Here is a 16,742-nt window from a genome sequence, read left to right as displayed (position 1 = left end):
CAAAAGTGCTTTCATTCTGCACCACGGTTTCAATCCGTGTGTTCCTTGTCATTCTCTTGCTATGAAAAAGTAGGAGACAAGTCCAAATTTCAATGCCCAAGTTTTCTTAAAAGAAACATACTGCAGTTTACTGCAACAGATACATCCAGGGAGGTGGGTTGCTGATAAGAGATCCTAGGAAGGGTTGGTTTATTGATTAGAGAGGCTATCAGTAGGGGGAGGTCACATCAATTCAGCTGAACTAACCAAAATCTTATGGCAGTGAGGGAGATGGAGACAGGTAAGCATCTTTCCACCTGGCCTGCGGTATCCCGTCAGTCTCTACATGTGCTCTCCAGAAAGGCACATGGGTCTCCTGCAGGTCTCTCACCTCTGACACTCCCAAGGAGGAAGCTTTGCATAAGACTCATCATCGATACTCAGGCAATGTAAGTAAGTGCTGGCTGTCCGTGCAAGCATGATCAATTTAGGTATCAATTTAGGTGTCTTAGTGTGATGAATGTGCGCTCCCTTCTTCACTACGTTCAAACAGAGAGCAGATACTAACTTTTCCACTCATACAATGTTGCCCTGATGAAACAGCATTTTTACAAATTTGTTTGCGTAAGTTAGCCTTTAGAAAATGACAAGTGAAAAAGCCACAAGCACTATTCACACATAACTGTTAATCAGCCAGGAGTTACTACAATCAAGTTTTTCCGAGTGCTCCATTTTGATGGGCTGCTGGACAGGAAATCAATCCCTGGAAATGTTTTGAACCCTCTAAATCAGTGGTTTCCAAACTAGAAATCAGTGGTTTCCAGCTTCTAAGTATAGTCATGAACTTCCAAGAAACTAATTTTTTCTCATAATTAATCTAGCATCATGCTAATACAATATTACTAGTTTGTATTTGAGATTGTGACTGGAAAATATTTAGGAACAAACAGCCACACAGATTATACAAGTACAAAATAAATCACTCCAACAGTCCTCTTGGAACAATTTAGATTACAAAGATTTCTTGGTCCTGCAGCTGTCTACAACAGAGGTTTATTTCATGTATTAGTACCTAAAGAGTTCGTTCACCTTATTAGCTTTCACTTTATCTGAGTTTTGATTTGTTAGTTCAAGTTATACCATTCAGAAGCTAAAACATCCTGTCCAGCTTTGGAAAGAGCTCAGAGGTTAGCTTCAGAAAGCTGAATAAAAATTAAAAGGAACAGAGTAGATGCAGCTTGTAATGAAATCAGAGCAGTTCTACTTACCTGAATTATTAGAAAGTTAAGAACTGTTCCGTGTTAACTGGAAGCTGTGTATTTTCTGCCCATGCACCCTGAAATATGCTGTGGTGCAAAAGTATACATGGCAAATTACTTTCCTGCCGATCTATTTATGACACCAGCATTCCTAGATGCTAAAATTTTATTGTGCAGAGTGTCAGTCGCAGACATGCACTACGCACGGAGGAAGCACCTCCTGAAATTGCTTCACCAAGTCCTTGTTGCAGATTTAGTGAGTCAGGAGGCTTCTTACTTTATAAAAGTCTGCCCTACCAGGCCTGAAACACACTGCGTTCGACAGCTTCTGAAGACGTCACCTCAGAGGGAGCACAAAGTAATTGTAACCCCCCGTGCAACCAACCCTGCTCCAGAGTTTTTACTATACCTCTGTGTGAGAGCTGCTCCAGGATGATCCTTAGGCGCTGAAGAACAGGGGGTGAAACATCATATTTATAGATGTCTATTACTGGTACTCGCTGACATCTCCCAAATATTCCATCTGCAGGAGAGAGAAAAAGAAAAGGAAAAACACATATTTCTTTTTCTGAGAGGAAGAAATGCGTGATGAGATGCGCATTTCCAATGTATCCTAATTATATACTGAAGGAACCTTTTAAAAGACAGTTTAAAAAGCTATCAAAGGACTACTGAAGTCATGAGACACAGTATTTTCTATCAAAATAAATAAATAGTGGAAAGAATATTAGTTGGAGGAAGATTCTATTGTGCAACTTATGCATACAGTTTATTTTATAAAGTAATTTCAGATTTCTGCCTCCCAAATCTTTTGATGTAAAACTTCTTTACTGACAATTCAGTGGGAAAAAAACCTTAGTGTTCAGTGCCTACTGTGTTGCAGATGAAAAGTGCAGCACCCAGAAATATAAATATTAATTTGCAGAAACTATGAGGATTTGCTGAAACATTTTTAATGCAGGAGCTGTGTGTTAGGCATTGGTAAATGAGAACTGAATCCGTAATGGCTAGTAAAGGCTCATTTCAAGAAGTACCCTCTAATGAATGCAATAAAAGAAAGCTGCTCACAGAACAATGAGATATTAATGTGGCCTAATTTATTTAGCTCCGTTCCATTTGTCTAAAATGACAGACTCTTCTCATCAATGTCTTTTCAAATCACACCTTCTAATTAATTTAGCTTCTTATTAGTCTTTATTTAGAGAATTGTTCATTTTGAGACAAGCTTCCTGTGTATGTGTGGGAGGAACAGGGAGTTCAAACATTCAAATTACCTTTCTCTCTTTCATACAAAAGACTTATTCAGAGCCTAGGTGCTTCACATACAATCTGACCATCTGCAATTCTAGGCCTCTGAGAAAGAAAGTGGTTTCATTTATTGTTCAAAACAGTTCTCTTCTATATAGTGATCCAAAGGAAGCAATTTAAATGCAACAAGTTTAATTAGCAAAATATTCTACCGCAGTACTAGTTTTAACACAGTAATTACTTCTGCTCTGATATTACATCTATGCTCAAAAAGGATAGTTACATCAGATTAGCAGAAAATAACGGTAAGTATTAATTTGCAAATGCCCATTACTTTCTCTGCTGCCTCACAGAGCTAAAAGACTACAAACGGGAACTACTGGCCCAGCTGTTCACTAAACACAAATAATGGCATAAAAGAAAATAAACCAATCCAGGATGCAGAAAAAAAGGCATTATTAGCCTTCACTGTCAAACACAAATACCTCATTCAAATTAGGCAACTTTTTCTTTCTCTGCCTTTCCAATCCTCCTGTCATTTACAACTGCCAAATTAAGTTAATCCAAATTAAAAATTTACCTCTGAGTCTAATTTTGTTATTGGAAACTAGGTTTAATTTAGAAACCGCATACACAGATCGGGTTTGTTTTTCTGCCATATAATGTATAAAGCTGCCTAACAGCAGATTGAAATATTCATCTCCGTTTAAAAACCTGTTGCTTTTGGAAATAAGCAATGTATATAAATATCTGTCACTTGTAAATGGATGGATAACAGGAATAAATAAGGCCCTGATTCAGAAAGGAACAGAAGAACATTTCAGTGTTTAAGAACAAGACTGTTCAAAATCAAACATAACTTGAAATAGCCAGCTCTGTTTTGGAATACCACCATTACTGGCCACAAATAACTAGGAGAAAATATATGTTTCTACAAACAACTAATATTCCATGATTTTTTTAAATATAATTTACCTTTAAAATAATTATAATCTTATTTTAAAGTCCAGAAAAGCATACACATTCAGTACAAATTAAAGTTTTTGGAATTAAGTATCATTTAAAGATATCTCCATGGATGCAAAAGCTAATTCACTTACAAACTCTAAAAGAGACCTAACCTTTTTTCTAAAGCTGGAGTTTTCAGAAACCTTTAGCCTACTGCCTTTCAATAGAACAAAACCTATTTAAATTCTAAAATTAACAATTAGCACATGAGTCTGAGCTGCATTGTACAATCTATCCAAAAACACTGGCACTGCTTAGGGAGAAACTGCAGTTGCTTTGGCTTTTGTACTTGATATATGGGCATAATAAGCTTTGCAGAGGCTGCAATCACAAATAGCGCTCTGCTCTGCTAAATGCAGTGCTTGGAGAGTGGGGAAGGAGCAGTATGCCCCGAGGAGCGGATGGTAAATACCATCTCTAAAACACAGAGGGTCTTTATAGCGGGAATTACAGTCAGACTGCAGTTGTGCAAATAGTAGATTTCACAGTTCAGTCCAGTAGCTTTTTCTATGAAAAAGCAGGGATTTTCCTACATTTTTGTATTTGTTCGGAGTTGGTTTTGATGGGGTTGGTTTGTTTGGTTTTTTATTTTTTATTTGATTGCAAGATTTCTGTGGCAAGACTTAAAACCTAAAAAATTAAACTGAGGGTGAGAATTCATTTTCAGGGTATCTTTTAATTAAGCCTTCTTAAAACTGCATAGATTGGGGGCGGGGGGAGGCGGGCAAGGGAGAGCCATTATACAAAAAAATCTTTGTAAAAGTTATCCCTCTTCTTCTTTCCAAGAAATCTATTTGGCAGATGTTGCCCAAATTTAGAAACAGCTTTCATCCAGCACAAACCTCATTTTCACTTAAATTACAGCTAATACTTAAAAAATGACCAGCTTAGTCTGCCACGAACTGTCCAAAATCACTATGATCTTTACTCTAAGCACAAGGTGCGTCTTTCCAGATCAGCTGCACCCACCTCCAGAGCAGGGTGATGCGGGGCTGTCGCAGCGTGCTGGTGTCCGAGCACCCTGTCACGCACCTCTAATAACCTTCATCGAGCGAACTGGCCAAAATTGCCGTGAAGCAAAAAGGAAAATGGAAAAGCTCCCAGATTTTGCAGTAAATGTCATGTGGCAGAGAAAGTTCAAAGCACGAGTGATGCCTTAATAACCGCCACATCGTGTGCCTGTAGCCGTTAAGAGCATGTTCGTACTGAACTTTGATTAAAACTGTATTCTGAGAAGGACCGTAATATGCAAAAGACATCTGCTCTTACACATGCCCAGAATGAGGGAAGGCTGAGACAACCAATCCATATACACATATGGTTGCTATTAAAGTGCTATCGTTTGCTAAACGTTAGCAAAAAGTAGTAGCTGAAATTTCCATAGTAATATCTTCTAAGTTATACTTAGACCTGGAAACATCTGCGTTAACAGCATGGTAATGTTGACTTTCAGATGGCTTCTACATTTGTTTCCAAGGAAAAGACTAAAACAGAATAATATACCCAAGGAGAGAGTGAGGTGCTTCTTTATGCATTTAGCTATTTTGCTAATAGGTTTAATTTTTGAGAAAAACCACAAGCATAAATTTTTACAAGCTGTTGTTTAAAATCTTGACTTTTGACAAATATATATTACAAAGTTAGGTGCTAAGACTAAAAGACAAATTTAATGTAGCCCAGGTGCCCAGTAAGATCTCAAATAGTGGCAGATGAACCTATTTTATTAGAGACCCTGGAGCATAGTACATGTATTTACACTGAATATTTATCAACTTCTAGTGAAAAAATTACAACTGATAGATTAAACTGCGAAGAAGTCAAAACACAAGTTCTGGAAGAGCGATTTTTGAGAAGGTTTTAGAAGTAAATGGAAAACATCCATCTTAATTCATTATTATTGCCCAATTGCCATGAATTAGTAGATATTTATGACCTCTATTACCTACTGTGGAAGCAAGCACCATGTTACATTCATGACTGACATCTAGGTACTGAATTATGTAAAAGGGGATCAGAAAAAACTATCGTTTGAATTATTTGAATTATTACGCCAGAGTGTTCACTTGCTAAGGTAGACAGGCATCACGTGCTTAACAGGTACTAAAAAGTCTTTGGAAACTTGCACTAAGTGACCACCTTCACCCTGAAGGCAAGACTATTTGCGGGCAGCCGATGCATTTGGTGTCTAACAAGCCTTCCTTGGCTAAAGAAACATATCCCATCCTGGAACCACCAAGTATGGCTAACCTGACAATTGAGACTAAGATGTATACAAGACTTGGCACAGTTTTGAGCAATACACACAAAAAAAAGAGTGGGTTCTTGTTGAGTGTATTTTGCAAAGCTATGAGGACTGATAGAGACACCGGAGTTGTCTGCAGGCTGATGAAAGCTTGATAGATGTAAATTTAAAGATTGTGTTCTGCAGTTTATTTAATCTACATGCAGCAAAATTTTCACATAGCGCTGACAAGTGACCTTTGCAAAGGAGCCTTCAAGCAGATGCTTTGAAGCCCCCAGTTCTGCTCTTCAAACTGTCTGCAGCAGCCAGAAAGTAAGCAGTTTTCCAATGACAGTATTCACACACATGGCTCGACCAACACTTCAGCTTTCTTGCCCTAATTACTGGATAATTGTTAAAAAAATTAGAAAGTAGGGCTTTGCATAAAACGTAAGTTTTGCCCAGTATTGCAGGCATTGTGCTTTGTTCCTGTGTCGTAAGGTAAACAAGAAAGGCCACAGAGCCAGCGGTGTGTCAAATGGCATCTGTTGACTGTGTCATTTGTGCTCTTGCAGTTAATCAGAGAACTTTCTCTCGTGTTTCTGCAGCGGCACTCTTCAGCAACTTAACCTCCTGTGAGAAAGGTTTATTTCTTCTGACTAAATATGGCCATTACTTCACACTCCTTCCCCCAGCTATGGGCTTAAAGTGCTGTAAGGTCCAAGAGTAGTCCAGGACTAGTGACAAGGCCAGTGCCTAATGTCTTATAAGCCAAGGTTAGAGCCTGAGTTTCCTACTAGAAAGATTAAATCATTTTCCAATGGGAAGCATAATATTTGCATCTTAAAAGTCTCATGATACTGTACTTCAAGGTCAGGGGTGTTAAATGTTTTACGAAGTATGAAGGACATTGTTAAGGTATTTTACTCTTCTCTCCCTGCTATTTCCCTCCAGTGAGGTGTTTGTTTTCAAAATCCTTCTAAAAAAAAAAAAAAGTAAATTAGACGTTACAGTTCTTTGAAGAGGACATTAAGTTGCATACCAGGAGGCTCATTTAGAAGACACAGTCCACAAACCCACATTCAACATTTACAAGTAAGCTCTTCTGCAAACAGCATATTTTTAATATCCAATTTATTAAAAAAGGTTTGTTCATAATTTATACCTCTACTTTCAAATTCTCTCTACAAGTGAGGTAGAGATCACGCAGACAGGGCAACAGTGGCTTCTACAGTGTCATTCCCCGTGCAATGTGTGGAAAATAGCGCTCCATGGCTTTCGAACGGCAAACGCTGACGAGTCTCACTGCAGCAGTTCACCAGAAGAGCTGCAGCTTGCCATCCCGGCTGACAGCACCACTAACTAACCGCTAACTAACCACACGCTGATTAACCACATGCTAACTAGCTGCACAGCTAATTAACTACACACTGCCTAACGGCACACTAACTAAATGCACAGCTAACTGCACGCTCACCAACTACCTGCACGCTCGATACCTGCATGATAACTAACTAAATGCACACTAACTACCTACCTGAATGGCTAACTAACCATACACTCACTAACCACACACTAACCACCTGCATGGCTAAATAACTGCACACTAACCACATGCTCACTAACTACCCACCCACAGGCTCACTAACTGACCCCACACTCACTAAACTACCCACACACTAACCAACTACCCACTTGTACACTACCTACCCACATGCTCACTAACCTCACGCTCACTCACTACCCACCTACTCACTCACTAACCCCACGCTCACTCACTCACTAGTCCCACGCTCACTCACTCACTCACTAGCCCCATGCTCACTCACTCACTCACCCCACACTCACTCACTAACTACCCACCCACTCACTAACTAACCTCACGCTCACTCACTACCCACCTACTCACTCACTAACCCCACGCTCACTCACTCACTCATCCCACACTCACTCACTCATCCCACACTCACTCACTAACTACCCACCCACTCACTAACTAACCCCGCGCTCACTCACTAACTACCCACCCACCCGCAGGCCCGCCCGCCCCCCCGAGGCCCCGCGAGCGGGTACGTCAGCCCTTGGCCCCGCCCTCCCGGCGGTCCCGGGCCGCGCCCGCCCCGAGCGGGAACAGCGGCGCCCAGCGGGCCCTGCGGCGCCCAGGGCCGGCCCCGGCGCGCGCCCCTCCCGCCGCCCCCGGGGCTGCGCGGGCAGCTCGCGGGGCGGGTCCCGTCGGCACCGCGCACGCGCAGGGCGGGTGCCCGCCGCTGGGAGGAGCGCAGGGCTCGGAGGAGCGCGGGAAGCGCGCGCGGCGGTGGTAGCGTGTGGGCACAGCGCGTCCTGCAGGGAAGGTCCGTCCGCAGCTGTAAATAAAACACGGGGCGTATTGGTTGTAGGTTTAATAGAAGCGCCGTAAGCAGCAGGAAACAGCAATGTAAGATGGTCTAAACTTGAAAAAAATCTTTTCTCCAACAAGAAAATACTACGGGGCTGATCCTTTTCCCAACAGCCCAGGAATACACTCTTCCTTAAACGCTGAATAAACTGCTGCTGGGAGGGGAAGGGACCTTTGTAAATTCTGCTGAAAGCCAGACCGCCTCGCAGACCCACAAACGGGCGCTAACAAGATTTAATGCCTTTCCTCGCCTCTTTGGACACAGGTATTTATGGAAAAAAGTGGATTGCCAGTCGGCTTTCAACCAAAAAATGCCTAAAACCCCAGAATATTTCTGCTGACAAAAAATTGGGTGGCGTATTAGCGATTATAAAAGCGCTCAATATTGAAAGATAAAAGTTCACATTAGCAGCAGCGTTCGTTAGCTGTTGTGCAAACATTGTAATAGGGCTGGGATTTGCAAAGCTCCAAATCATCCCGAGGCACGTCTGCGAGCGAACAGCTCCTCTGGGGTTTATAGTCCCCTTGTCTCAAGGAGTAATTCTGAGAGCGAGTTCCGCAGAACTCTGTTCCTCCTCCATCCAAAAAAAAAAAAAAAAAATAACCTTCAACAGAGGGGAAACACAATTTCAGGAACTATTTCTGTGCTAGCCTGCTAATTTAAGTGGTGGATCGTACAGTCCCAAAAAATTATGCACACTTTCACTTGAGAGGTTTTTTTCAAGTTAACAACAGAAATATGTAAATTACAGAGAAAGTAACTAAAAGACTCTGCTCTCTTGAGTACAGCAAAAGGAGGGAAGGAAGGGACCATGAAAAAGCTAGCTGCAGTTTAACAAAGCAAGAGGAGAGCAGGCTCGCCATGAAAAGAAGTGCTGCCCGCATCCAAAAAGCCCCTAAGTTAAGTTATTCAGCTCAGAGAATGAGAGGTCCGGACTTCAATGCCTACTCTCTGCGATTCAGAGCGCAGAGACGAACCTCCGGCTGAACAGGCCGTACGTAGGCCTCCCAGCCAGAGAAACAATGGTCATGCCTTGGGAGGAAAGGGTGGGAGGGAGCTTAAGGAAAGGAAGAAGTGGAGATGAAAAAAGTAAGTCTTCAATTTTTACTGCTAGAGCTAATGTTCAAGCTGAATAATGGTTGAATAACTTGGTACCTCCCAGAGAACCAACCTTGAATGTTCCACAGCCTAGGTAATGGGGAATGAAAGCTATGGTTTTGGCTCCCTGGTGAGGACAGGAAAGGATGACAAAGCAGTGACTGAATCCACACCTTCCACATCCAGATGACCGCTACAGTCTGTAAGCCACAGAAACCATCTGCCTCTAATTTTGATCACAGAGACCAACCTGGACTTGAGAAAACCTTTGAGAAAAAAAACCCAGAAGCTCTAATTGTAATACATTAAAGAGGACTTTTCTAAGCAAAACTACATGTTCGATATTAGCTATGATGTCTCTAAGAAAAAAGAGCTTGCAATCAAAATCATATGGACATATTTTTTTTTGTCAATACTGGTATGAAAGAGAAAAGGGAGGAAAGACTTAAACATATAAATCCTCCTCTGAGAGGAAAAATATTTTAAATTCAAGTGTATGTCAAGTATTAGTAGGCTTACAATAAAGCTATTGGGTTTTCTTTAGCGTACTCAGTCATTGGACTGCAAGATTAACATGTAAATTATGCTTTACATTGCAATCTAATTAGTGAGAAATCTGAGCCATGTACCACCCCCGTCTAGAAAAAGCTGGGTTTTTCCAGAAGACAGACAGAACACTGCACCAAATTCTGACCACATTGTTACCAGAAAGATACAAATAAACTAGGGATGTTCAGAGAAAAAGGAAAGGAAGGAGGTAGCCACACAGATCCTTAGGCATCGAACTGATTCTTTATGGGAAAAGACTAAACGTTTATGCAACCTGGTTGATTAATTATTTATTACATTATTGGGAGAAATGGAGTGAAAAGACAAAAATGAACACTGGATCAGAAGAAGTTTCAAGCAGGGAGAAACTATTCTGAAGCTGCTCAACTCCCTCCTGGAAGAGCAGTGGAGCTCCTATTGCTTGCGCTGTTTAAAATGAAGCGAGAGCAATGAGGAATGATGAAACATGAACAATTTCTTTTTTTTTTTTACTCAATATGCATTTATGAACAGAGGTTACTGGAGGGACCAAGAATTTATTTATAGAAGCAATGAGATGTAAATATACTAATGCTTATTTATGCACACTAATTTTCCAAGTATCACTGAGGTGTATTTCAATCACTTCAAGGATCCCCATTACATTTTTGGTCGGTGCCAAGAACCACTTTGGTGCTTGGCACCGACCACACAGTGATTGGACTGTAGCTGCTCTTGCATCTGTATTCCCAAGGCAAAAATAACTCTGCAAGCAAAATGGAGCTCTGCATTAATTTTCATTTTGTATTAAAAACAAAGTAGTGAAAGTTTTAACTTGTGCTGTCTAAGTGCCAAGAACTTATATTTTAAGAGTTAGTAGTTATGGGTTTGCAGGAGACAATGTTCTCGTGAAAACATGACTAATGACCATTCCATTCATATTCATCAGATGCAGTATCTAATAGTTAGAGCAAACTTGGTTTATTTCCGACCTTTGCCAAACTTGAAGCTTTCTGGATCTTTGCAGGATGATATTTATTGAGACAGCAGATTACTTTTGTAATCTGAGCTACTGAATTTATTCCTAAATGGAATTGACTTCAGACATGCATGAAATTACAGTAATAAAGATCTCCATCTTGTTCCCTAGCTGCAAAGTATTAGAAAAATTATGGAAAATTATGTTATGCCAACCTGAACACATCAGCAGAAATTTTAAGTGTATTCCTTTATGAAGGGGAGGGGAAACCCTTATAAACTAGGATAACTTCACAGAGTGCTGCACCCTGTGGACTGATTAAAACTGTTTAGAGCTATCTCAGAAATCTCCGCACCTTGCTCGAGTACGAAATACCAGCAGAGCTATAGAAGCCACGGCACATCAAGCTGCCTCTGGCAGCTTACACATGGGCACTGGAATGGCCGAGAACCTCACCTCAAACTTTGACAGAGGGATGCTCACAGTTTCTGTGGAACACTCTGGAGAGCGTGAAAAATCTGTCAGTTTTCAAGCAAACTGTGCTTTAAAATAGCTAAATATGATGATGCATACCTGGGACCACCTATCAGAAGCTGCATTCAGAAAAGTTGTTTCTGTCACGATGAATTAGAGGTCTGGACGCAGCTGTCCCCCACCGTGTGACAGAGCCTGAGCACCACCCCTAGCTTTGCTAATGGCAATAGATGAAGGGCAGGAGACATTACAGTCCTCCTGGTTTGGGTCAGACCCCAGCGTTCAGCCTGAGACAATACCAGGGCAAAAGCACGAATAAGGTTTGTGGATATATGAACATGACAGCAATAAATTGGAATAAGGAGGTGACATCATTCAGTATGCAGCATTGACAAGGTCAGTGTGGGAATACAGATTTCTGGTGTCCAAGTTTTAAAATGATAAATTTTGGAAAGGACATTGAGAGAAGCAAAAGAGATTATCTGCAGGCTGGAAAAAGCCCTACGGTGAAATGCCTCTTCCAGCACAGAAGTCTTCAGAATAGAGGATGATCTTTTGTCTCTATAAGTCAGCCCGCAGACAGATGAAATGATATGGGAACAGAGATTGGAACAGGACTGGGAACAGTTTCACAAGTATTTAATTCTCCTCAGTTTTGTGTCTTGCAGATCATAACTTTTAAGATTTGCAGTATCTGAAATTATGGTAAGAATGAATGTGAAAAGCAAGATTTTTCTGCTGTTGCAATGGGCGCAGAGACCCCTCCGCGCATGTGAAATGTGCAACCCCAAATTGCTTCCTGTCTTACAGAACACATACAGCTCACAGCAATTTTTTAACATTTGACCATACTTATCAGTTGTAATGTGCTTTTCAATACACAGTACACAATTAAAAGCCATTATTTAACTGGAGTTTGGGGGCAGAATTTAACCTGCTCACAGCTTAAAAGTCTCATGCAATTTGAGTGGCTAAGTACAGAAGTTGTACTTCTTAAAAGAAGATAAAGTAAATAAGAATAATTTTAACAAAGTATTCATGCTACAAAAGGAGGAAGCAACAGTTCATCAAAGACAGAAAATTAAAAAAAACCTTGAAAGCTAGGACTACAGGATCAGCAAAAAAACCCCACTGAAATAATATTTTACTAATGAGTGCCATACTGTATCTTTCTAAATTTCTCCCTGATGCTATATTGCTTGTGAAGCACCAGATTCTTGCTTGGGATAACAAAACAACACAGAAAATATTGTACCTGTTTGTTGTCTCTTCTTATATTGCAGCTGAATCCTCTTCCAGGCAGAAACCATAAATTTTTTTTAGGATGTTTTGATAGAGCTAACAAAAAGGATTGCACCCCTAAGTGAAGGAAAATGCCTCTACCCAAAATCTATTATTCTGAAGCTTCTGCTGGATTACTGAAAATAACAACACATCTTGAAATAATATTGCTGAACTTATGGCACTTTTTAGAATAATAACCATTCACCCAGTTCTCTGCACAGAGATGACTTTTCTTAGGCACGTCACCTCAGAGTTTCACTCTTCTGCCAGTGCTTTGCCACTCACCAGTTATTCAACCAGCTCAGCCTACACTCCTGTTCTGGCCAACAGAAAGGTTTGCAAAGACCTCTCCAAAGGCAAAAGAAGTTCTGTAAACAGAACTGTACATTCGCTAAATAAAAGCAAAAGGATAAAGCAGAAGTTTAAAAATGTGAGAGAAAAAAAAATTTCAATCCCGCAAAAGCCACCACCTTCTATCCCTAGCCAATTTCAGCCCCAATTTGTCAGTCAACAACATCAGTTTCTCTGATGAAACGTAATTTTGGTACACTGAAACTAGAAAGATTTCCAAGCCATGTGCAGGTATAAACAAATTTGACGCATCTAGACATTTGTTTAACATACAATAGCATGTTCTCCCAAAGGCATCAACTAAAATATGAAATTTTTATCTTTTAATCCAACTTCTGTATATTTCATAACTGTGGTAATTTTACAGTGTATTTCATTTATTTCTTCAATAACACTAAAAACAGGAGGCAGAGACAATTGTTAAAAATATTTGCTGCTATTTTCAGTGTTTGTGAAAGGACAATGTAGGAGAACATCCCATTTCTCTCACATCTGGAGCATCACCTTTTCAAACAAAATAATTCACCCCAAAGTCAAGAAATGACAGTCCAGAAAATAACCTGCAAATTTTAATAAATTCAAGATTTTAAGGGCTGCACCCTGAAGTCTTTTGCACAAACTTCATTTGCCACAAAGTTCATATTCTACCTAAAGCAGTGACTGCTGTCATATTTGGTGCAACTTGTTATGGGTGGAAAGATAAGCAGCAGGGCAGCAAAAAGAGGAGGTTTATCTATGGCAGCTAATCTTCTCAATCAACAGCACTCAGCTCTGCTTAACAGCCGTTGCCAAGTAACAGGGACCAGCTTTTCTTATCGGCTTCATAATGTTTCATTGACTATTCAGACTAGAATAGAAAGCTGTGACACTCAGGGTTATAAGCAGCACAAAATGAAAATGGCATATTATGTGGTATGAAGAAGAGAAATCTTTTAGCCTTCACCTTATCTGGACAGTGACTGTTACTCAAAAAAAAAAATAAAAATCATCTATCATTTTCTGCTCTGCTTATTTTAATATCACAAAACAAACAGAAAAATATATCTACATAAACAAGATTATTTTTAACATTGCTGGCAGGTCCTCGGCAATTCACTGACATTACTGATACCTCTTATAAAGAGAGAACAAGGGTTGCGCAGATCCCTATTACATTACTGAAAAGCAAGCGTTCGCTGCTTATTCTAAAGCTATTGCAGCAGCTTCAACGTGTTGAGGGATGTCTTCTCGCAGTAGGTGGGATATTCCTCAAACCTTGATAACCACGACCAGAATAAGACAATCTCTGCAAAAGTGACATTACATTTCTTTAATATCATTACTATTTCTCTCTTATGTCTTCACCTCCGCACAGATTCTGATTTTCAGTTCGAATATTGATACTCTTCATGTACTGGAACAGGAATAGCAAAGCTTTATTGCACCTCTTCTGATTATGTTTTTTTTAGTATAATCACCTTTTCTGCATATCTGGTTACTAAAATTTAAATCTCGGGCTGTCCAGGATCATGATGAATTGTAACTGTCATTGTACTTGCATGTTATAATCAGCATATACAGAGTTATATCATTACCCACCAAAGAAAAAGAGGTAAGTAAGAGAATATGCTTAGACATGTTCACTGTCTCAGAAAACCTAATGATATATTGCCCAAATTAGAAAATAAATTTGTTTACCTTTGTTCTACCCCAAAGAATGACTAACCATCCCCAAGTCACCACATCCAGAGAGCTATGACCTCTCAAATTTCTGTGATTGATATATTTACACATGCAGAAAATGGAAGGAATATCCTGGAATGAATTTTACACTCATGGAATTCTCTTTCATACAAAGCTCAGGTGTGGATTTAAGGCAAATATTTATAAGCATTTGAGGTTGCAAGTACTTCTGAAGGATGTTGTGTTACCCAGTCTCTCTCTGCACAAACTCCAATGCGTTCAGTTACTGTTAAGCACATGCCTAAATTTACATTCATTGCAAGTCTCCCAGATGCTGCTGGGAATATTTCCATGCTTAAAAATAACTGCTTGCTTAAGTAAATGTCTCTACTGCAGCCTCAGAGTTCCATGGCTGTCTTGCTTTTCCACAATGTTAGAAAAATCTGAAAAAATTAAAAGCAGTTGCAAAATTCTGCAAGTAGCATGTCATACCCTTCAGGAAATTTTCAAGCTTTGTTGCAATATAGAGCCCATAGGATGAGGATCAACTACTGAAGCAGAAGCGCCCCTTTCTTTGACACTGAAGTTTCCTATGCAGATGTGATTTCAAAGCACTGATTTCACTTAGGTTGAAATGTCTTATGGGATCATGATACAGTGTGATAAGGCCACAGGCTGTCTTACATTTAGAATGGGATTGATTCTTTTCACAAAGGCATAATTGCCAGTCTTCTTTCAGTGAAAAATAACTTCCGAGATACACTCACAAAGCTCACCACACTCTCACTAGTAAACCTGCAGTTTTATCTAGACAATGTATTTAGATGACCTAAGCAGAGTTATCAACTTCTCCACCTACTCATCTCCTTCCATTTTTCACAGTTAGCGAGAACAGAGAAATTTCAAATAAGAGAAAGTATGATTTCTAACAGCAAATAAAGGAAATGTTTCTTTTCATACTAAATGTCCTGAATTTTAGGAAAAAGTGGTTTTAAATCTGATTCGTCCCACCAAACCTTGCATACGAGAATGGGCAGGTGAGTTAGAAGTGTAGTTACTACTACACTTCCTCCAGAGCTACAAAGAGAGGGGTGCACATGCTGAAGGTGATTTGGCCAAACAAAAACCTAAATCCTTACATTGAACAGATAGGTGCCTTGATATGAATAAAGCCACAAAGCTTTGATGAATGGATTAGACATAACAAAAGGATAAACTCTGAAAACCCCCCGTGGATTCTATCAGTTTGTACCCAGCTTGGCTTTTCAGCTAATGAACACTAAGAAGAGGTGTTACACCTATTTCAATTTGCTTGAGTACAATAATAAAGTAAGAAAAGGTTCGAACAGGGAGGTGTTTTCTGCTATTGCTCAAATAGGTAAATTTATAAATTTATTACTAATTTGAATCTATTGATTTTATCATTAATTAAATCTATCTATTTGAAATTATTACTATTGAATAATTTATGGAGCACTATTTTAATCAGAGTGTGACAACACCAAAAAAAGTAATTGTATATCCAAATATGTTCCCTTCACTACACTTCCATGAAGATATATAAACTGTAAAAAACCCTGGAAACATCAGTCATTTTGGTTCTTAAGACTTTCACTTTTTGCTCTGAGCCAGGGAGAGAGTGTTAAGATCTTAGTCATGGAGAGGTGACAAGGTTCATTAGGAGCAAATGACGGCCATCGACTGAAAGAAACAGAATGTATTTCATCTTTTCATCTCAGAAGCAAATGCAGCCAGATATAAATGAGAGGCCTCTTCAGCCATGACCACGTAGTGCAACACAGAAACACTGCAGGTGATTGCAGGACTCAAGTTTCAAGTCCCATGAAGAAGAGTGCACCAACTCTTGGAGTAAAACACTGCCACGTTAGGATGTATCCATCACCTGAAGTTGCTTCTTAAAATATCAGTACAAGAAAAACTACTAATTTTCTGGCAGTTCATAAAGAGTATCATATCTCAAAAATCCATTTAAATTTCTCTTTGAATAATGTATAATTGTTCCTTTACTCCTGTGCCATATCAGTAGTGACATTGCTTTTGAACATTCAGATCAGGGTCCCCATGGGCCAGATTTTCAAAGCTGAGCACATACACTTAAGGAGCAAAGGAATAAAAATATCAGATAGGCACAGGTATGGAGAGCCACAATTTTGTGTGTGCATAAAATCAGTTGTACAGGCTGTGTCACAGGCAAGCAAATACTAACTGCAAGTGCAGATAGAGGAAGCATTTCC

The 16,742-nt window shown here is 39.8% G+C and overlaps 1 protein-coding gene across 1 annotated transcript in view; it reads right to left on the bottom strand.

Moving 5' to 3' along the window:
* PTPRN2 (protein tyrosine phosphatase receptor type N2) overlaps window positions 1-7,534 on the bottom strand; it is a 493,917-nt gene extending 486,383 nt beyond the window's left edge. The window contains exons 1-2 of the mRNA XM_086467328.1: window positions 7,522-7,534; window positions 1,648-1,761 (exon numbers count right to left, since the gene is read on the bottom strand). Of these exons, the coding sequence (XP_086323454.1) occupies window positions 1,648-1,761; window positions 7,522-7,534 (127 nt within the window). The remainder of the gene's footprint in view (window positions 1-1,647; window positions 1,762-7,521) is intronic.
* Window positions 7,535-16,742: the final 9,208 nt, after the last annotated feature.

Source organism: Leptosomus discolor, chromosome 6 (assembly GCF_034619465.1).
Source record: "Leptosomus discolor isolate bLepDis1 chromosome 6, bLepDis1.hap2, whole genome shotgun sequence".
NCBI lineage: Eukaryota > Metazoa > Chordata > Aves > Leptosomiformes > Leptosomidae > Leptosomus > Leptosomus discolor.
The sequence above is the reverse complement of the archived record's forward strand: the minus strand, read 5'-3'. Positions and strand labels throughout refer to the sequence as shown.